The sequence below is a fragment of the Phaethon aethereus genome (assembly GCF_964289735.1).
Source record: "Phaethon aethereus genome assembly, chromosome: 28".
Classification (NCBI taxonomy): domain Eukaryota; kingdom Metazoa; phylum Chordata; class Aves; order Phaethontiformes; family Phaethontidae; genus Phaethon; species Phaethon aethereus.
Genome location: NC_138604.1, coordinates 2,130,598 through 2,151,434, shown reverse-complemented (window position 1 = coordinate 2,151,434; position 20,837 = coordinate 2,130,598). Strand labels below are relative to the sequence as shown.

Here is a 20,837-nt window from a genome sequence, read left to right as displayed (position 1 = left end):
ATTATTTTGAGAAGTGTTGTTAGGACAACAAAACAAAAAGTCAACACTAGCACCTGCACGCTGAGCTGCTCTCCTGCCACTTCTGAGGGAAGGAGCAGGGACAGGCTCTGCGCTGGCCCCAGATCCAGACAGTGCCACACTCCTCTGAGCAGCAGGCTCGGCTCTTCCTGCCGTCCAGGCTGCAGCAGGGTCTTCAAGCTCCTCTTTCAGGAGCCCAACACTAAAAGATGGAAGAGGCAGTTCCTGCCTCTCCAGCAGTTTCTACAGAGTGCACTGTGTGGTAACCAGGGCTCAGCAAGAACCACCCCTTAACCTCTGAAAAGATTTGCCTTGAGACAATGGTACACAGAAACGTCGCGTCAGCCGGATCTGGAAACAGAAGTGGAAGTTGCTACGATTTGGGAGCAGTTAAGAGTCTCACTACAGCATTCCTGGGTGGGGAAGAGCAGGTAAGACACGGCACAGGCTTCACTAAGACACTTCACTAAGGTGAAGAGACTAGACTAAAAGCTGGAATGGTGGGAGGTGAAAGTTTCCACACCATGCTGTGAAATTAGACCATTTCCCTCCGATCTCACACCTCCCCAGGACAGACATGCCCTAGCGGAACTGGAGCGGGCTGATCCGCAGCCCGATGACATCTTTGCCGATCTCTGTCACCTGAGGAGTAAAAGGGAGATGATTAATGCTTAAAAGCAATTTAACAGCCCAAGCCCATATGCAGCATTCAGAGCCTAGACGGTTCTCGAGAATGCATGCTGCTGATCGCTGCAATGTTGGTCCCTGAAGGTAGCATTTAAACTACACAGTATTTCACAATTCCCAAACTGTTCCACCACACGTGCCAAGTCCTCCGACATTCAACTTGACCCAAAACCTACACCAAGTTAGAAGCAAGCATGGGGGAAGCTACTGGAGGGGATTCTCAAGGGAAACATCACAGCTTAGGAGTGGTAACAGACATTGAGACTCCCTTACCGTAGTGACGCGGCAGATCTGCCCATGGAACTCAGGGCAGTAGCAAGCTCCGCTGAGCGGACATTTCTCCACAGGTTTGCCACGATAGATGGGTCGGTAAGAGGCGGCACAGATGTCAAAGGGGTTGTGCATGTCGTAGTTGAGCTGGTAGGTGTCAGTGGGATTCTTCTCACACGCTGACAAGATCTTGCGAGTCTGCAAAAAGCAACCATATTGACCAGAGGGGCAGCTAGGAAGCAGTCCAAATAGGGTCTGCCACAGCAGGTATTTCTGCCCATGCACCTCACAGACATACCTGCTGGGCTACCTCGGGCTTTGGACCCAGCTCCAGCAGCCGACGGGCAAAAGTAGCAGCTGTCTTGAAGTTTTTGAGTTTGAAGAAGAGGTTGAGAGCAGTACGCAGCACCAAGATCATGTGGACGGGCTGCAGGTTGGAGTGGGTGAAATAGGCAGCCATCTGCATTAGGGAGAAGGAGGAAAAGTGGGGATACAATCACTACCAGCTGCATGAATAACTAGATACCCTGAAAATGCTGCAAGAAACCCCTCCCAAGTGATCACTGCCACATCTGCTTTAAAGGAGGAAATGGCAGAATTCAGGATTCCCAATGCCTTTTTAAACCCAAAGGCTACTTCCCCCTCATCTTCCTCATAGTGAAGTAGTTCACAGAGTTTCTGTACCTCGCAGATTCGCTTCTGCTGCTCCAGAGTCTCTTTGGGCAGCTTCTTCCGCTCAATCTCCATCGAGAGTCCTACAATATACTCCCGGCAAATGGCTATCAGCTGCTGGGCCTTTCAGAGAGGGAGACAGAGTCAGGCATTCGGCCTCCTGCCCCACAGGCATGCGGACAACGGACAGAAGAGCCTGCCTCTCACCTCAGCAATCTCCTGCTTGTTGTCCACCACCAGCAAGGGCACGCTCAGCAAGATGGAACGGAACTTCTCCACAGCCTCCTCAAACTTGCCAGCCGTAGTGAGCTGATAGCACAGCTGCAGGCGCTGGATCAGGTCGTTGAGTTTCAGTCCAACGGCAGGGAGGGCATTTTTCAAGCCAGCTTCTTTCCTGGGGGCACCAAAGAGGGGTTGGGGGTACAAACGGGACCACTGCAGAGGCCAGCAAGAACACACACATTGTCAGCTCGACTGCAACTTGTCAGAAATGTTTGACCTAGGGCCACGCTGTTTTTCTTTTCCATTAGCTTAGCACAACACACTTGTGCTTCCATAATTCTGCCACCCACAATGCCCAGCTCTCTCTGCTTTAGCACAGGCTGGGAAGTCTGGCTCATTTTTCTACAGTGGCTTCCAGGTAAAAACACACCTGTGGTTCGCTACATGCCTTGGACCAGCTTTGTCAGAGACAAAGCATTAGTGCTAGAAAACACAGCATCCCAACTGCCTCCACCTTGGTTTTAGTCTCTAAAAAAAATGAAAGCAGTTCTTTTAACATCTTTACATCTAACAGCAGGCAGCAGAAAAATCCCACTAAACACAGAATGCCCCCTGTTTATATCGAGCAAAGAGGAAGGCTCCTCCCTTCACAACAGAGGGAGACCTTTCTGGCTAACAACTGACAAGGAGCCTGGGAGGTATATGGCATACGGGAAAGCACAGAAAAGCAGCTAACCAGATTGCTTACCAGTTGCGATGTGGATATCCATACATGGCAGGGAGACATGGCAGGGCTTGGTAGGTCGTACGGCCACGGGCATAGGTCTGCAGGAACAGCTGCTTGTAGGGTCCAAAGTTTGTTACTCCTACCTGGTCATGGAGGAGCTGAGAGAGACACATTGATCTACTGAGTGAAAGCTGTCCAGGGCTGTACAAAGGCCGCAGAGATATCAGTCAAGCTCACAAGCACCTCTTGTTTTATGCCCAGAGAAAACAATGCACAGAACGATTCACAAAAGGACACAAAACGAAGCTTCAGACTGGATCAGACACAAAAATACATGGGGACAAGGGCACAATCTTTTCCACAGAAACGGCAGGGGAAAACTTACTCTCATTGCTGTCTCAAAGGAGCCTGCCAGAATGTGGTCAACAGGAAGCTGAGAATTGTTACACCACACCTACAAGAACAGAAGGGAAACGTATACAAGAGGAATTGTGCATATGCACACAGTTGTCTTACCTACCCTCATCACCCCTAAGCTCCCCTTAACAAAGTTCCTATGTCGTGCTCAAAGATGAGTGCTAACAAGAAGGACTGAACCCAAAAAAAGAAGCACCGAAGTAGAAAGTTTCTGAGAAAGACAATCAAAGACTTGTGCCATTACCTGAGCTGGGCTGGTGCCCTTGGTGGGTGGCACAAAGAATCCGTCCTCCACTGCTCCTGCTGGACCAGCAGGAACATCCTAGGGAACACACAGAGCAGTGATTAGTGTGGAAGTTTCCAGCACCCAGATGAAATCAGAGCTGGCCACAGCTGTGGTGACCAAGACTCTGAAGAAGCCCGGAACATATTTCCACCACCACCACCACGAGCTGTCATTGCCTTCCCAAGTAACTACAACTGGGCTACTTAATAAGCCTCCCAGAAGCCTCCTACCAGTTCAGGGGGAAGATCCAAATCTTCTTCAACTTCCCATCCGCCTCCTTCTTCCTGTCCTTTACCTAGACCTTCCTCTCCAAAGCCTTCTCCAGCATCCACAAAACCATCTGCATGGAGGAGGCAGGGGGGAAATAGTCAGAGATCTTTACACAGACTCACACTTACAATTCCGCAAGCAAAACTCTTGGATTCACCCACCTTCATCCAGCTGCAACTCTGCATCTTCTCCCCAGCCTTCAGTGCCAACAGTGTCGATATCAATATCAGCAGCCAAGGCACCCCCTTTGCCTACAAAAAGGGTAGGATCCTTCATTTACTCATTTCTGAGTGCGTCAGGTGTTAAGCAAAGAATTACATTAGGCCAACACCTTGCCCTCCAATTGCCAACTCCCATCTTGTGCTAAAAGGCCAAAGATTTGAGAGATTTGCCAAAGACAGTGTAAATGCCAAGCTGGATTCCAACCTCTGCTAGTAACACACAACAAATCTGACGTTAATAGCAACAGTTCAGGAGCCACAGAGACAAGTATCCCCATTCTGCATATCCCAGTTTAATGCAACTTTCCAAGTACAAAGCAATACCTTTGCTAACAATTGTTCCTTCAAAGAACCCCTTGGAGACAGTCAGCAATGGCCAGTTGGTATCCAGAGGCATGACAGGAGCAGGAGGCTGCAGCAGCTTTGCATTGTGATCAATGTCTGGAATCTGAGCAGAGAGGAGCAGAAAACAGTTAAAGGCCACATATGGAAAATCCCATTCTTTGGCCTACCTGCCTCCAAGCAGCACAGTCTCAAGCCTTATAAGCAGTGACTGGAATGGAGATGGTTCTTCCCCTTCCCTCCCAGCTCCAGAAGGGAGCTGCCTAAGCCAGTCACACTAACACCAGATCCCACCATCGCCTTCCTCCCAAACTCTAGAGCTCTTGTAATGAAGTAGGAAGCATTAGTCAGTTTGCTAACCGTTTCCTTTTCCGGATCAAACGTTTCCTTCAGGTTTTCAGCTTCTTCATCCAGACCATGAGTTGCAGCCGTGAGATAGGCCAGGGACTCTGCAATGAGATACAACTAACGTGAGAGCGTGTTCTTCACTGCCTAGAGAAAGAAAACTTCACACACCAGCACACACGGCCACGCTGTCACAAAGGAAAGATTAAGAGCATCCCAAGGTGTAGAATCACACCTTTAGGGGTGCCACTGGATTTGGGACTAGAATGTGCAGGCAACGACTGGCCGTTTGAATATGCTCTACAGTTGATTCAGGTGTCCAGGGTTACTTTCTGCTCACCTAATTCAGTTTCTCAGGTAAGGCATTATGCTGATCTGCCTCCAAAAATTACTGCTCATCCCAACAACCTCTCCAGCTTCTCCCCAGCCCACAGGGACATATCTTAGTCTGATATTACTCACTTTGCCCACAGTTCTTCAGGATCCTCACTCTCTCTGCCACATCTCCTAGATACAAGGCATTCTGGTAGTGGCCACTCATATCTTTACGGATCTCAGCTAAACCAAAAGAAAAAAAAAAAGTCACGATAGCTTTGCTATTCTCAGCCTCCACTGTGATGCCACTAATTCCCTCTGGTAATGACACTCAGATCCTCTTATCTCATTCTTCTTTGCCACCACCCTGGCACTCACCTATCTTCATCATCTTCCGAAGCTTCTCCAGATTGCCAGTGATGAGATAGAGGAAGGAGAGCCTATCAAAGTTCTTGGTGCGCTGGTAGCACATCTCCACAATCTGGTGATTTCCCTGCAACAATGCCACTTCTCCCAGTTTCTCCCAGCAATTCTTGTCATCCAGAGCTTTGGCTGCTTCCAGAGCAATCTAACAAGAGAATTGACACGGTTACACAGGCTTTGCAGAAAGCAGTTTTCTCTGCAGGCTTCTGTTGGTAATGCCCGTGATGGAAAGCACAGGACTACAAGGATCACAGCACTAAATCGTGCCCCCAGATGAAGGCCTGCACCTTAGTAAGGCTGCCATGACCCTCAATTCTATCGCTCCCAAGTAATACTACTACTTCTTCCCAATACTCCTCCTCCTTGCAGCAAAAAGTAAGGTTTGCAAGCGATGCCCCAGGGACATGCCTTTCTCACAGCATCACCTGCCACCTCACCTCAATGTTGCCACACTCCAGTGCCAGGCTGAAACGGGTCTTCTCATCCTTGACAAAGTGCAGGGCCACCTCTGGGTAGCCCTTTTTCTGCAGGTAGGCAATGATGGACTGGCCCACAAGCTTAGCATTCCTCACCATGTGCAGCACCTGCAAAGAAAAGGCCCAGGCATTAAAGCTGTCAACAACTTCCCTTTATACTCGGATATAGGTCAAGGAAGAGTGCGGGGTTTCTCACGTCTCCTCACCTCATCGTACTTTCTGTTGATCAATGCCAGCTTGAATTTGAATTCTGTGGGATCAATGGTGAGGACTCTGGGGCGGCACTCTCTGTCCAGGCAGTACACATTGTTCCCCTTCACACGGGTAACATAGATAGGCAGGTCCAGGGTGCGGATAATTCCGTGATCCCTGTGCCAACACACGGCACGCACGTGACATGCATGCCAACAGAACACATCTGTACAACTACATTCCCTGCCTCAAAGAAGGCTCAACACTCTGTATTTTATTTTAGCCTGGATTATAAAAGCAAGCACCAGTCAGATGACCACTGCAGCCATCCAGCCCAGCAATAAAATACCAGTGCACAGGGTAAGCAACCAAATACGAGTATTTAGATCTAGCTGTCTTTGGGTACACCCATGCTGTAATAAAAGTGCTCTTTCACAAGCAGCAGCTTTGGTGCCTGCCGAAGACAAAACACCCATGGTAGCCTGCACAAGGCCTGCCAGTTCAACGACTCAGTGCACGACTCCCAGACTCACCCTGTGGTGACAGCATATTTGATGTGATTGCTGGTGGTATAGATGAAAACACCACTTTCATCCCAGGCACCGCTCTTGACACGGATGTTTTCATGGATGTTACACAGTGACTCCAGCTTTCTGTTGCAGATCATGATGGCTGGAAAAGTAAGCCAAAAGAAGTAAGGCTAGGGAACCTTCTACTCCTATGTGCCTCTGAATGATGGCTTCTCTCTTCCATAGTCCCAGCAACAGGAACTGTATTCAGAGTGTCAGACACTAAGGAGATGATGACAACCACAACTAAATTGTCACCATCTGCCTTTGTTTTATGAAAGGGATTAGCTGGATCATTTTATACAAGAAGCCCTCTGTTTTAAAAGCTTACAGAAAGGTTTTGCTGAAGAGATAAAGTGGCAGGGCTCACACTGTGAACGTCTTCAGCTGCACCTTCACTGCTAGCCATGGCACAGAATGGTTTCTCTAGCAGGCCACGCTAGCAGGGACTCTGCTCCCAACCAAGGAAGGCGCTAGGATCCAGGTGAAACACTGCGCGCCCCACCACTTACCGTGCTTAGCCAGCAGAGCTACATGGGACATGTCAGCCGACCAGATGACATATTTCACCTTGGAGATTTTCACTGAGGCCAGAGTTCTGGGAAAGGACAGCACTGGCATCAGAGATTTGAACAGTACTCCTCCACAGCAAGCTCTACGACCAAGCTCTGCATGATAACTGCCAGTGCCCAACAGCCTGAACACAATTTGCAGATGCTCTGAAGCCCCTTTTTGCCATTCTGGAGCTATAAAATCATGAGGCAGAACTGAGTGTTCTCTGCAGTCCAGTACAGCAAAACAAACCTCTCTCCATACCTCTACAATAACAAGCGTGCGTGACAACTGACTTCAAAACCTAGATTTCTGAGGCGTTTTAGGGATAGATTCAACAGAACGAGGGAAATAAGGTATTTCCAAGCAGCATTTGTGTTCTTCAATTTACTTGTAACTTTCCCAACAACACTAGAAAGACAAAGGCATACAAATTAAGGAAATGAGGCAAGTTCTGGGACATAAGCAATAAACATAAACCGTATCTATCTGCACATAATCCAGAACCTCCTCAAGCCTACAAAGATGGCCAGAAGCACCAACTCCTTGCCTGTTTCTTTGCGGCTAGCAACATGTACACCAGCACAAACATACTGCCAAGAGCATTCCGAGCAGATATAAAACCTGAGGGACAAGACATCAGGCAAGCTTAGCTTGATTGAGTTAGGGTTTTTTGATTTCTCTCCACTTTTATAGCACCCAATTCTGTAGTCACAGGATTTACAAGGATATGGCACACATCTCCCTGTGATCAATGGCACGATGCCTGCAGCATAAATTGCACCTTGGCTATGTTTACACTCTGCTCTTCGTAACAGTTGTTAGCCGTGGTTTGGATCAGTCTGACGCAGCCTGCAGCTGATGCTAAATTCTGGAGTGCATTAATAGCTATTACTTGTCCCCAGAGGGCATACGCCAGCAGGATTACAATATTAAAGCTTCTCCCAGCAGACTGGATCTTACCGCTTCTGCTGCACGTCAAAGAGGGTGATGGAGTCTGCATCTCTCAGTAACAGGTTCCCTGTGCCAGCATAGAAAATCTCATCACAGTTCGGCACCTGCACCTTCTTCGTGATCTCATTCTTCAGGTTTTTGATGAGGATCTGCCATTTGACAAGAGGAAACGTAATAGCACAGGACAGTTAGGACGATTCTACAAAGAAATTCAGGATTATTTTAACTCAGAATTGTTGTATAGCTGAACCTCCCTGACAAGAGGCCAAAATAAGATCTGCAGCCTTTCTTGAAGTAGGATCAGACTCTACCCTGCTAGAAAACCCAACCACAAGTTTGCCAGGGTGCAGACACAGCGTATCCTTTCTTTTCAGCCCCACTGCTATCATTACTAGCTGGCTAATACAGCGTGCAAGCCCTCTCTACAATGAGTATATGAACAAAGTAAATATTAAGGAAAAGTGAGAGAGAACATAGCGTAGATAGAAAAAGGAAATCAGGAAGCTGAGAGTGGAGAACAGCAAGTGGAGACGGGGAAGGCAGGGAGGAGTAACAGAATAAGCATGAAATAAACTTGAATTGACTAAGCCAAAAACCATCCTGAATTAAGGGAAAAAAAAAAAAAAAAAAAAAGGAAAAAAAAAGAAAAAATACAATATCCTGCATGGGGCAAAGAGACTTTTCTTCCCCTTCACATCAAGTAAATTCAAGCAGGGAAAACTTTCCATGACTGTCTTTCCTCCTTCTTTCTCCTACTGCACTCCACAAGTAAGAGCAAAGAGCTTTATTAAAAATCTAACCTGTATTTTCACCACTTCCCCATTAATTTCATGCTACGAAAGTGACCTGGGTGGCTTCATAGTCCTGTTCTGGTCAGCTTTTATTCCTGAACTCACCTGCTGCAGCAGGTTTCCAGCAACTGAGCTAAGATTTACTGTCAATGAAGTTTAATAATACTTCAACTCATTACGTTTTCACTGTACTATATTTCTTCATGTATGTGTGCAGCCCGCTCTCTGCTGACAATGCTTTGCCAGTCTTCTTGGATCTCCAATAATTCTGTGAAGCCAATCTCCCCGCTTTCCATCTGCATGCTTACAAATGACAACATACCCCGTTAAAAAGATGCCCCTATTAAGCTTGTCCCCTTACCGAGTGCATGCGATCCAGGACTGCAAAGCGGTTACGAGCTACCCACACAGCTGTTAGCCCGGAGGAACGCTTTCCTTCAGGGGCTAGGGAGAGCAGAACATAGGCAGTGAATAAAACCTCTGGCAGGCTCTTACAGCAACACATTATTCAGTCTTGTTTGATCCCATCTTGGCTGTTGTAGCCGCTTCCTACTAATTCATGTTTAACCTGAGGCTATGCAGAAGACTCATTTCCTCCCCCGATGTCCTTTCAGATCTCAGCGTGGCCAGCGCCAGCCCTTCTCTCCAGCCAAGGCACAAGACAAGTGGCTGTCTGTACCGCCAACGCCACTGCTTGGCACTGAAGCAGGCCATCCCGGGCGACAGCACCGTCTGTCAAGCTAACGAGCAGAGCCTTGCTGGCCAAACGAACGGAGCAGCGAGGGTCCCGGCTTCAATGTAAGCCCCCCTCTCTCCCTCTCCCCCCTGCAAACTGATATAACGAGCTGGAGGAGAAAGGCTGCGCTCTCCCCAGTGCGCAGCTGTTCTCCCAGTTTTAAAATGCTAATACAAACACAGCACTCTGCACGTCAGACAGCACAGAAAGAACAGTGCCGCAGGATGCGCTTCAGATGTGGAGAAGGCTTTTTGCAGCAGCGGAAGGGAACGGAGAAGTGAGGTGGAGAGCTGCTGCTGTTTTGGTAAAATAAAATTTTCTTTAGTTCTCAGCCCCTGTTCTCACCAGTCCTGCTGCTCAACACGAGCGTTTTTGGAGACTCACACGCTAGACCAAGTGCTATTTCACCAAATATAGTGCCATTTGTGGCAGACCTACGCCCTAACAAATGGTGACTTAAACCTGACTGCCTCAGCCCTTGTTTACTACCCAACACAGGAAAGACTTGATTGAACTCAATTCCCAGCTCTGCGTTGGGTTTCTGATGGCAACTTCACCCGCTTTTCCGAATCTCCACAACTCAGCATTTTTACTAGCTTTAAGACTTTAACATTGACTGTAGATCAGGCAGAAAATGATTGAAATATATTACCCAGAAGACTGTTAAAGAGTGGTAAGAAAGCTTAGCTTCCCCTGTAGGTCAGGTAAATAAGCTGAAGGACATGAGCATGACAACTCCAAGGCACATATTAAATACCTACAGTCCTGTGAGACCATCAGAAGGTTGAGTATATAGCAGCTTCTTGGAGAAGATACTTACCAACCAGTAGAACTTTATGCTATTCTTGAAAATTTATTAAAAGTGCATGGTTTCCATGAGGCCTAGACATTTCTTCCTCTGAAAGAGTAACGCCTTTCCTAATTTAAAGGGTCATAAGCTGGGCGTCCCCAGCATGTCAGCTTTGAACGTCTCAATCAAACTGAATATTTGAAATCTATTCAGTAACATTTAATCAATATAAAGTTACTAAAAAGCTCCCTTTCTCCTTCTCTCTCCAGATACACCTGCTGACTGTACTCAGCAAAGAAATCCTCCCTTCATTAGACCTGCAGAAATCAATAAATCTATGAACAAGCGAGCTGGATTCCAGTCTAACTCATTCATCACTCCCACTCATTTCAAAATCTTTACTGCCGTGATGACAGAGGCAGGAGGAACCAGCTGGAGTTTCAGGTCCCAAATGGAATTCATAGTTAGGAGAAAGAATTTTTTTTTTTTCCCTAAATCATGTTTTGACTTGTAAATTGCACAAAACTGATCTGGAATTTGCCGAGAGGAAGAATGACTACTGGCAGCCTGGCACTGTCACTTTTACAGCCACTTCTCAGAGTATAAAACCTCCTAGAACAAAAGATGTCTGGTTAAAATCCATCTCTGCTGACAAGCCAGGAAGGCTGCCTGCTGTGTCGAAAGGGAAAATGGAAAGTTTCTAATAACAAAATTATAAAATATATATTTGTAGCAGTAAAAGTTTGGGATGAACATGAATTTTTCAAGTCAGTGTAGTGTGATATAGTGAGCAGGAAGCCTGCCAAATGATGTGTGCTGCAGGGGCATTGGGAAACATGGAGAAAGAGTCCAACAAGAGAGGCTTAGAGAAATGAAGCTTTTTTTATATATAAAACACACACAGTTCGAGAGTGGAGGAGGGGACAGCTACACAGTAATAAACACTCACAGGGATTAATGTGACATAAAAAATGCCTACCGTCCGGGTTCTGGGAGTCTGCATCCTTGGGAATGGTGTATAGGTCATAAGTACTGTTCTCTAAGTTGCTGGCTCTCTGCAGAGAAGGAAAAACCCATTTTGAGATACGATTTCACAGAACCGACATTCATAGACTCGTGGAAAGTTCTTTAGCACATTATGCAGCAAAACTGACTTACTGTGCAGAGAAGGACAGCATTCTCAGCTGGGTTGTATGACATGTTGAACACAGGGAACTTGGAACCACTGAAAAAGAGTCAGGAAGAAAAGAGAAAGTTAGAGTGGACCAAGATTATTTCTACCAAAGTCATCTTCCGATAAACGCTCTTCATTTTCTGAAACACACCGAGTACCAGAAAAGCTCGGTTTTGATGAATTTCTTGAATCAAAACCACTTGGAAACACTGTGAGAATGTCAGCATTTCACAAATGAAAGAGCTAGCATTCCAGTTTGAAATTACTTCAAACTTGTTAAAAAAAAAAAAAATTGTACCTATACACAGATAAAAATTGATATAAAAAACTTCTTGTAGGCTTTGTAAGTTCATCTGACAGAAAAGGCAGTTGAAACTGAGGTATGTGAATAGAACAACACGACTTATCTGTGAGACACTCACAAAGGATTCAGGATACTGGCAACACCTCTGGTTACAAGATGAGCCCTCATCTCCTACCTTCGCAGCTGCATGACAGCAACATCTTTTGAACTGTTGAAATCAAGCTGGCGGAGGAAACGGTCCTTCACATAATACAGCATGTTCCCATGCACAGCATAAGCAGGCCGCTCACGCTCCAGTTTGAACACAATCATGCCACCGTCATGGCCTGAGAAAAGGCACACAAGAATTCAAACATGTGAATTAAATCCTCTGGTTTTTCTTATTATGATGATGACACTACCAAGCCCTTCAAACCAAGAGCCAACCAAAAGCATAACCAACGACTGCCAGCCACGTCTGCTACTCCTCAGCCTGACTGAATTAAATGTTTCCACTTCTTTCCTAAGTGCCCACCCCCTTTTAGTTCTCCCAATAAATATAAGATCTGACACTCTTCTAGAAATGCTTCACCTCGCTGTCATGCATTTAAGTGTTAATAGTCCAGCATGGATTCCCCTAGGACCTATCCCATCCCTTCTTAGCCTTAGAGCATCTGGCTAGTGTATGCAGAGGCCCTCTCATTCTAGCTTTGAACTGCAGCTGATACAATGAGATTGTGTTCCACTAAATAAGGATCTTTTTCCTATGATACATTTAATAAAGGCACCTGCAAGTCAGCGTGTTCTGCAAAGCGTGCTAAAGAAAAGCAAATCCTATGTGGATTTCCTATATGGAATACATTTTCTCTTCACAGCAACCTGTTGTCAGACACTGAGTAGGAGCTTTTTTTACCTGCAGCAAAGAGGTTGAGGTTGGGATGAGCAGCCAATACCCAAAAGCGATCATGATCACGCCGAAAGGTCTGGACACCCGTGCTTAAATGTGCAACAGAAGGAATAAGGAATATAAACAAACTGGAAACCTTGGTGTAAACTTCAATTCCCAAAATGAAGATCCTAAGCTTTGCCATACAGATCATCTCTAACATTCAGCATGAGGAGTCCACTGAGACTTCAGAACACTGTATTCAAAGCCTCCTGTCAAATGATATATTCTCATTTAACATTTTCAGCAGCAATATCACTAGACGAGTCAGACCTCTTCCACTTGCTTTCAGACAATTACAAGCCTTGCTCTTAACGTGTGTCTCAAAGGGACAGAAAATATGAAAAACATGCCTACACACTCATGAATTATCAAACACTAGCATTGTTGTTTTAAGAACTGCTAGTGTTCACTTTCTCTAAGAATAACTGTAGGTCTTCCATATCTGTAAAAACTTTCATAATAAGACTGAGTCAGATGCCTGACAAGCACTAACCGCTTAGACATATCCCAGACACGGATGCTCTTGTCTTCCGAATTGCTGAGGATCAGTTCCTGCCGCGGGTGAAAGACAGCACACGAGACGTTGTTGTAATGCCCCCGGCAAGTATCAACCTCCCAGGCCTTCGATTCTAACCAGAAGTGGAAAAGAATGAGAAAAAGAATGTTTAAACGGGTTAAGCCCTGCCATAGCAGAAGCCCAGCATGTGCTTTATTATAAAGCAAACTGCATTGGCCACTAGTTACTACACCATTCTTTGCAATTTACAGTTATGACCTCCCTCTAACCACTAGCACAGCCCACCTAAGAGAAACAGATAAGCCAGACTACTAAAGAGGTGCTAAGAACTATCTATAGTTCAGCTGGACTGAGCTGACAAAAGCACAACCATTCCTGATGGAGGGCTTCTGCCTCTCAAATCATCCCCCTTTCTTATTCCATCAGTGCACACTCAAAAAAATTCAGAGTCAAGTTTTTCTACTCCTACAAGCTTCTGCTCAGCAGTGTGTGCTAATCAAAAGAAGCCAGAAGTGTTTGCTAGAGAACTGCGCTCTCCTCAAATTGCAAAAGCCAATGCTGCTTCGGATTATTTACTGCTTTATCATACAGACATGTCTGCAAAGTGTAAACTACCTCCAGGTTCTGCCTACAGATGTTCAAACATAAATTTCAACTCTTAACCCCCTTCTCCCTGTGGACTCCCCCTGGAGAATCCTCTTACCATTCATCCGCCAGATCTTCACTTGCCGATCATCAGCTCCCGACACAATAAGTGGCATTGTAGGGTGGAAGGCAGCCCAGTTCACCCCACGATCATGGCCCTACAAGCAAAAACAAAACAGTTACTTGAAGCAATTTGATGAATGGAATGAGCAAAGAAAGGACGAAGCAAACAGAGACTGCAGACAGGTTGGCCAAGACACAGCTTTTACTATTTTTATACACCATGCTGCTCATACCGAATGCTTACAGATAGTAAGATTATAGATGCCTGCAATAATAAGCTTTGCAGATACTGTTCTTCACCACCAGAGCAAAGCTAAGGCTCAGCAGCAGAGCAGCACCACCTCCTAGCTTTAACAAGCCATTACTAGAAGGCTGTCTCTACCATAATCTCCTCTGTTGCTTCCAGTAACACAAGGTAATAACATCTGCTATTTAACTGAGCTTTTGGTTGTACAGAGAAAACCGTATCTGTTTGGCTACAGTGCAAACACCTCCAGATCTCAGATTTTAAACTCCAAAAAAGTAATGCCATAATCTACACGGGCATAGAGCTCTATAGAGCCAAGTGTTTCAACTCTTTTTTTCCTCTGCTATTCTTCTGGGCTTCTAGAGGATCATTTGTGTCACAGATTTCATTAAATAAATCTGAAAAGGCTGCACTGCACACACATTGACACTGTACCTCAAGAACGTGCTTCACAACCGCATCTGTCGTCCCAAACAAATCCACCCCAGTTATTCCCCTGACATCCGATTCCACAGCTCCAGGGGACAGGTTCTTCTTCCTTAGGCCTTGTGGAACAAAGAGGAAGGAGAAGCAGGGGTGGAGGAAGTAAAAATTATATTATCAAAATAACATTTCTAATTCAACAAGTTGAGCTCTCTCCTGTGCTGTTTACACACATCTTCAAGTGGAAATTGGGAACTTGAAAGAGGGCGAGAAACATCCAAGACTCTCTTCCACTTCCTCCAAAAGCGCAAGCTCAGATTAGACATACCAAAAGGAAAGTCTGCAATGCAGCAAATCATACGACGCACACCTCAGCTCACTGGGACACAGACAGCAGCACCTCAGCAATGAAGGACGGACGCATTCCGATTTCTCCCTCTCTTACCCCTTTGCTAATCTGAGCTTGCACCTTTCAGGGGACTTTCACCCATGCCACTTTGATGACCTCTTGGTTACGGATTTGGACAATCTGCCTGGACACCAAATATTTTCAGGAGCTAAAACTGTATGAAATACAGCCTGGTCCCAATTCTGAAAACTTAAGTAATCCAGACTTATGTTTGGAAGTTTGGAACAGACCTATGTCTGCTATCCTTCATTAAAACCCAGTAGAATACAGTAGAGAAACTGAGAATCGAAAAAAGCTTCTCCTCCAACAGTGCACAGGGAAAAGAATGTACATATAACAGTCTAAAACAAAACTTAGAAAATCTGCTTTTCCATTTGAAAGCACTTGGCCCAAGGATGCTATCATGAAATTTATCAAGGATAAGAAAAAACTGTCTAGGATAAAAGCAGAATTGCACTGATATAGATACCAACAGACAGGGAAGTGTAGGAAGAAAAGAAGCAATACTGAAGACAAAAATTATTTTCTTGTTACAATTCTGATTCCCAAACTCCTCACAAATTAACAGCTCAATATCTCAACAACCTCTCTGGATGAAACCAACACATTAAGCAGTGTCTCACAGCAAAGCGCAAATGCTGAGCGTGTGGAGGTACACATACAGATGGTCTGGGTAACAGTGGAAGGACTTGAATGGCTGAGTAGGTACTTCTACAAAGCTGACACAAAGTACCCCAGAAAGGAGGAATAAAACATACATAATTCAGGTAAGATGAGTGAAGAAACACAAGACTTTTGGAAGAGAAAATACTTGAGCCTTTGACAAGCCAGTGAAACAGAACTGGGACACAAGTGGAAAATTTCTGGCGTAACTGCACAAATCGAGAGGAAAGGCAGGACACTCACAGAACACACTAGCCTCCTGTGTTGCTCTGGGGAGGGAGCAGGGACAGAAAAGGGTCTTGTAGCAGAAAAGCGGATATTAGGCATTCTGGGGACAGCTGTTAAAAAAAAAAACTGAAAAGGAGACTCAGCTCAACATGCACACAAACATTCAGGAGAAGAGGTATTAAAATAACTAGAGAAAAGAGGCAACATGCTAACTGTGAATGACAACTTGCAAGTTAGGAGAGAAGACGACAGACGGTCCTTCGCAAATTCTTTTGCTCTATTCTCTTCCTCAATGGAAACTAAAGAGGGCTCTTGGGTACAGACTCTTTCTTTGCTGGGCTCAGGTTCCTTCCTGTCCCTGTAATCCATCCGCATTCAGTGGGCAATTAGAGAAGTGCAGTGGAGGCTGAAGTTGTACCAAAGTTTTTGCCAGCCATCAACATACATCCACTGAGGGTGCTCAGGGAGGGGCAGTCTAGGTCTACAGACACTATCCGGGGACTCTTGGCTCAGGTCCTCACAATCCCAGAACTTCTCAACATTGCCAGCCCAAACCCTCGAGTGATCCTCACTTAAACTGGTCATCCAGATCAACTAAACAGAGCCCTGCCAGAATAAGGAAATTTCCTGCCAAGCATCAGACATCGACATTTGCCAACCACAAGTAAGGTTAAACAAGAGTTGATCAGGGTAAGACCACTAACACCCTCCTTGAGGGTTAATACATATAAAGAGACAGAGAAAACCAGAAGACTATTCTTCAGTTTCTGCAGGTTAATATCAGCCTCATGAGCAAGGATTTCATTCCACAGAACAGGTGAATAATACAACACAAATGTTCATGCATTTTGTATATTAACAAGCTTATTCTGACTGCATTCACACAGTCTCTCTCAGGAGATTAGCAGGAAACAGACCCTTTAACCTTGAGCATACTTGGTTTTTGCATTGAAGATCCTCTACCAGGAGGTTTCAAACCAAGGAGCACTAACTATACAGGAATTCAAAACAACAGGGCCATCTTCACGTGCCGGTGCCCAGTCCGGGTCACGCTCCTCATCCATCACACTCTCTGCTGAGAGTGCCAACTGGATGCCTCCAGTTTTGTGAGGAAGATTTTGGAATGTGACCTTTAAACTCATTTAACTGAGGGCATCAAAGCACCAGCGCTCATAATCCCAAGAACTGCTGAAAAAAATTCCCACTGATGTCAGCAGAAGCTGCAAGTTAACAGCAGCTCTCAGAAATAGAGTTAAAGCTCAACACCAAATGATGCTCTCTATGACTAGGATTATGTGCACAACAGACACCAGACCAAGCAGGGAAATAACACTTCGCAGGAGACTGCTAGAGCCAGAACAGAATCCTGCTAAGGACCCAAGTCATTTTGAGGAAAAATTGGGGAGTGGAACTGGATTTTGAACCTGTTTCTCATGTCTTTGTAGGTTTTTCCACACACTAGTATTCTTGCAGTGTCGTGTCTGAGTGGAGCGACAGCTGAGTCAATAATTCAGCGTGCCTCTAAAACCCCTCATCACATATCAGCTGAGGAAAAAAAAGGTCTGTATTATCTCCAAACCAATTTGGCAGCTGGAACTCTGCTGAGAGAGAGTGTTTGTGGGAGAATGCAGCAGCAAAGCTTACTGGCAGAATAGCTGTTAAACTCCCCATGCTGGCAGTAGAGAGAGGGGGACAGGTTTTAAATAACCAGGATATCCTGTCCCCAGCCCCTACTGTTGACACAGCTGGCCATGTCTGAGCGTGTACTCCAAATAACGCAGCGTGCCCAACCAAAACTGCAATGGCGAGAGCAGCAGGTCAGACAAAGCCTGTCTCTAGAACAGTTTATGTTGCAACACCACCAGTACAGCCCCCATCTGCCTCCCACCAGTCCCTTATCTCCATCTAACATTTTCTTTATTTCTAGCTTTTCATTTAGGGATCATATTGCATTCCATTAAGTCAACTTTGTGGCCTAGGTATAACTAAGAAATAGGTAAGATATCAGCAATGTACTTCAGATTTTTGACCTGCAACTCCAGCTCTGATCTTTAGGCCACGCTTCATTTTATGAAACGACAAGCAGACTGAAAAAGCTGAAAGAATTCCTAATAATGTCATCTTCCTGTCACCACCCACAACTAGGCTACCAAAAAAAACCCCAGAAAACTAAAACCCTACCCTTTCTGCAATCCAGACAGGGCCCTTTTTACCTTTCTCTCAGAACAAATGATTTATTGCTGCCTCCAAAAGTTTTTCAAGGGGATAAAGGTGATCCAGACATTTCTGAAATCCTCCTATAAGTCTGGCACATCTGCAAAGCTGATCAGTTGATAATGTCCCTCCTGACAGCAATTTGTTGCTTATATTGGCTATAAAATCAGGCTGGGAGATTAGATTGCAGAATCTCTGTCTTTATAGAGGTTTTTTTTGGCTGCACAAAGCTACAGCTCACCTCATTTACTGTCGCAGAAGACTGGCTTCAAGTAAAAGGGTGGACTAGGTGACACTCAGAAGTCCCTTCCAGCCAACTTCCTATGACTTCATGGAAACTGAGAGGAACACGTCCCCATCAATACAGAATTTTTAATTTTCTGCCTGAGGCTCCTTCATTCAACAGGCTACTCTTCCTGCTCTCAGATCTGAACCACTCTTTCCTGCCTCGCTTGGCTTTCAGCAATTGCAGTTTTGAAGTGGGCTTTGCCACTGGGTACCCCCTTGATCTGGGCAGCTCACCAGAAATATCCCAAACGCGCACAGTCTGATCCAAGCTGGCTGACACTACCAGGTCCTCAGAGGGGTGAAACTGGGCACACATCACATAGTGGTTGTGTCCTGTCAGCACACTACAACAAAAAGGACAGAAAATACCATTTAAACATAGGATATATTAATACAGATTCCAATTTGCACCAAAGGCAATAAGCTCAGTCTCGGGAGGTACAATGAGGAATACAGGACTAAATGCTACTCTTCAAGAGTTAGATGACAGAACACTGAGCACGTCTGTTCTTACAGAGAGCATTTCAAGGGCCGACTTTCTGATATCAGTAACTTTACAGGCTTTGGCACTGGCACACATTATTTTACCCTCAAAAAATTTTCAACCAAACAACATGTGAATTTATGAATACAAGTCTAGTGGCATCAGAATAAACAAGCAAAAGACAAGACTGACGGAAATATTCATAACTGATCAGTTCTCTTTGTCAGTTCTATTCCTTCAGCTGAGCACAGTTTCCGCTCGAAAACAACAAACAAAGAGAGCTCGCCCCCAAACCGTGCAGTTATTTTTTTAAAGCATTCACTGATTTTACCAAACACAAGTTCTGGACTGCCAGTTCCAAACCCGAATGGTCTGGTCATCAGAAGCACTCAAGATCCAGGGATATTCCTAAAAAGATAAAGTATTCTGTATATGAAATAATACACACCCCAGACTTTCCCTCCCCACACAGTATTTTCCAACTGCTCCCAGGAGTGGCCCTTTTTAAATCTTATTTAAGATCCTGTAGGCAGAGTTTATGCCTCTTACACTTCTACAGAAGGCCACCATATCTGGAGTGCCTTTATACCAGCAAGTCTAGCACAATTTCTTTAGCAAAGATTCCCATCCAGGGAAGCGAAAGACAGATTCCCTTTCATACACAAAGGGAACAGGCATCCATCACTGGGGTAAGTACAAGAGGAGCTTACATGGTGGAAGAACGTAGTGCGAATATAATCCAAGTGCCCAAGCAGAGTGAAGAGACAACGGCGCAATTTGTAATTCCAGACCTGCACAACACAGAAGCAGAACAGTGATGGTATGTGCCACCACCCGCTAGATTTCGTGTGCATTCTCGCATTTCAGTTCACCTACAAGCCTCTCTCTTCCATTTTAAAATGTGTTTACAATGCAAGTTACAATGAGACTTCAGTTAACTTTAATGTACCTGAAACAAGAACATCGCAATTCCCAAACATGATTTCCCTCCCCCACACACTCTTTCTCATCTTTTAACCAGTTTCTTTGCGCATTCCCTTCCCTAAATGACGCCTTTTAGAGAACAAGAACCAAAGGGGTAAAATTTTACCTTTATTTTATAATCATCACCTCCAGAAACAAAGAGAGGCTGCTGTTTGTGGAAATCAATACCTCGAACGGGTCCTACAAATAGGAAGAGCAGGTTGGACACAGCAAGATGGCTGACAGCTGGAGCAGTCCCTTATACCGCTTAAAAACTACAATTTGCATTCCTTCTCAATCCTGTTGCTATTGATAAATCAACAACTTCAAAGTAAAAATAAAAATTCATGTAACAGTCTGAGAGCCCATTCCCAAACCCGCTCTTTTCCATCCAGATGCTTGCAATAACCCATTACAAAACATCCAGGCCCTTCAGATCTGTATTTACAGGTTCATTTTTACACCAGAAACAAAACTACTACCCCACTTTATGCATGTGTAAGCAATGTTCAGAGCCAGCAAAGTGGCCATGAAGAAACACAAGGCTAGAACTGAGAAGCTCTGAAATCAAGCAAGCAGAGGCTTCACTAACACTTCAACAGAGCCTCCCTTCCTCCTCTCGCACCCCAGTCTTCCTCCACAAGTGAATCCCAACACCTTCCCCCCACACACTGACCATCATGCTCATCGAATTTGTCGATAAGGGTGCACATCCGATAATCCCACAGCTGGATGACACCATTGTGCAGGCTGGTGAGGATCCATGGCCGCTTGGGGTGAAAGCTGAGCCCTGCCGAGGCACAGAGAGACATGACAGCACACCTGGGAGCCCAGAGGCCCGGAGCAGCCCTGAGGAAACCGTCCGCGCCCCCCGCGCAGGGACCCCAGGGGCGGCCAGTAGCTCCCGGCACGGCCTCCCCGGATCCCCAGGGGCTCCCAGCACGACCCAGGCCCCACCGTTACCTTTCACTCGGGCAGACTTAGTCTCGAACTTGGTCAGCATCGCCCTCCA

At 45.6% G+C, this 20,837-nt stretch overlaps 1 protein-coding gene across 1 annotated transcript; it reads right to left on the bottom strand.

The window, feature by feature from the left end:
- Window positions 1–416: 416 nt before the first annotated feature.
- COPA (COPI coat complex subunit alpha) lies at window positions 417–20,835 on the bottom strand. The gene is made up of 33 exons (XM_082011481.1): window positions 20,789–20,835; window positions 20,502–20,615; window positions 19,953–20,026; window positions 19,573–19,653; window positions 19,194–19,270; window positions 18,613–18,722; window positions 14,589–14,698; window positions 13,902–14,001; window positions 13,175–13,310; window positions 12,646–12,728; window positions 11,929–12,079; window positions 11,434–11,500; window positions 11,255–11,330; window positions 9,111–9,193; window positions 7,968–8,107; window positions 6,965–7,050; window positions 6,417–6,555; window positions 5,898–6,060; window positions 5,653–5,799; window positions 5,171–5,360; window positions 4,940–5,035; window positions 4,493–4,581; window positions 4,115–4,238; window positions 3,731–3,820; window positions 3,530–3,639; window positions 3,258–3,335; window positions 2,982–3,050; window positions 2,618–2,754; window positions 1,855–2,041; window positions 1,660–1,770; window positions 1,274–1,435; window positions 979–1,173; window positions 417–660 (listed from the first exon to the last, which is right to left on the bottom strand). The coding sequence occupies exons 1-33, from the start codon at window positions 20,826–20,828 to the stop codon at window positions 601–603; spliced, it is 3,675 nt and encodes a 1,224-aa protein (XP_081867607.1). The 5' UTR covers window positions 20,829–20,835; the 3' UTR covers window positions 417–600.
- Between the last annotated feature and the right edge of the window lie 2 nt (window positions 20,836–20,837).

What these genes read in the sequence shown, in the direction of transcription:
- COPA (XM_082011481.1), bottom strand. Translation starts at nt 20,828, where the DNA reads ATGCTGACCAAGTTCGAGACTAAGTCTGCCCGAGTGAAAG. An exon ending in TAAGTCTGCCCGAGTGAAAG is followed by an intron (nt 20,616 to 20,788) that starts GTAACGGTGGGG and finishes GTGCCTCGGCAG; the next exon opens with GGCTCAGCTTTCACCCCAAG. An exon ending in CCTTTGAGACAGCAATGAGA is followed by an intron (nt 2,755 to 2,981) that starts GTAAGTTTTCCC and finishes TGTCTCTCTCAG; the next exon opens with CTCCTCCATGACCAGGTAGG.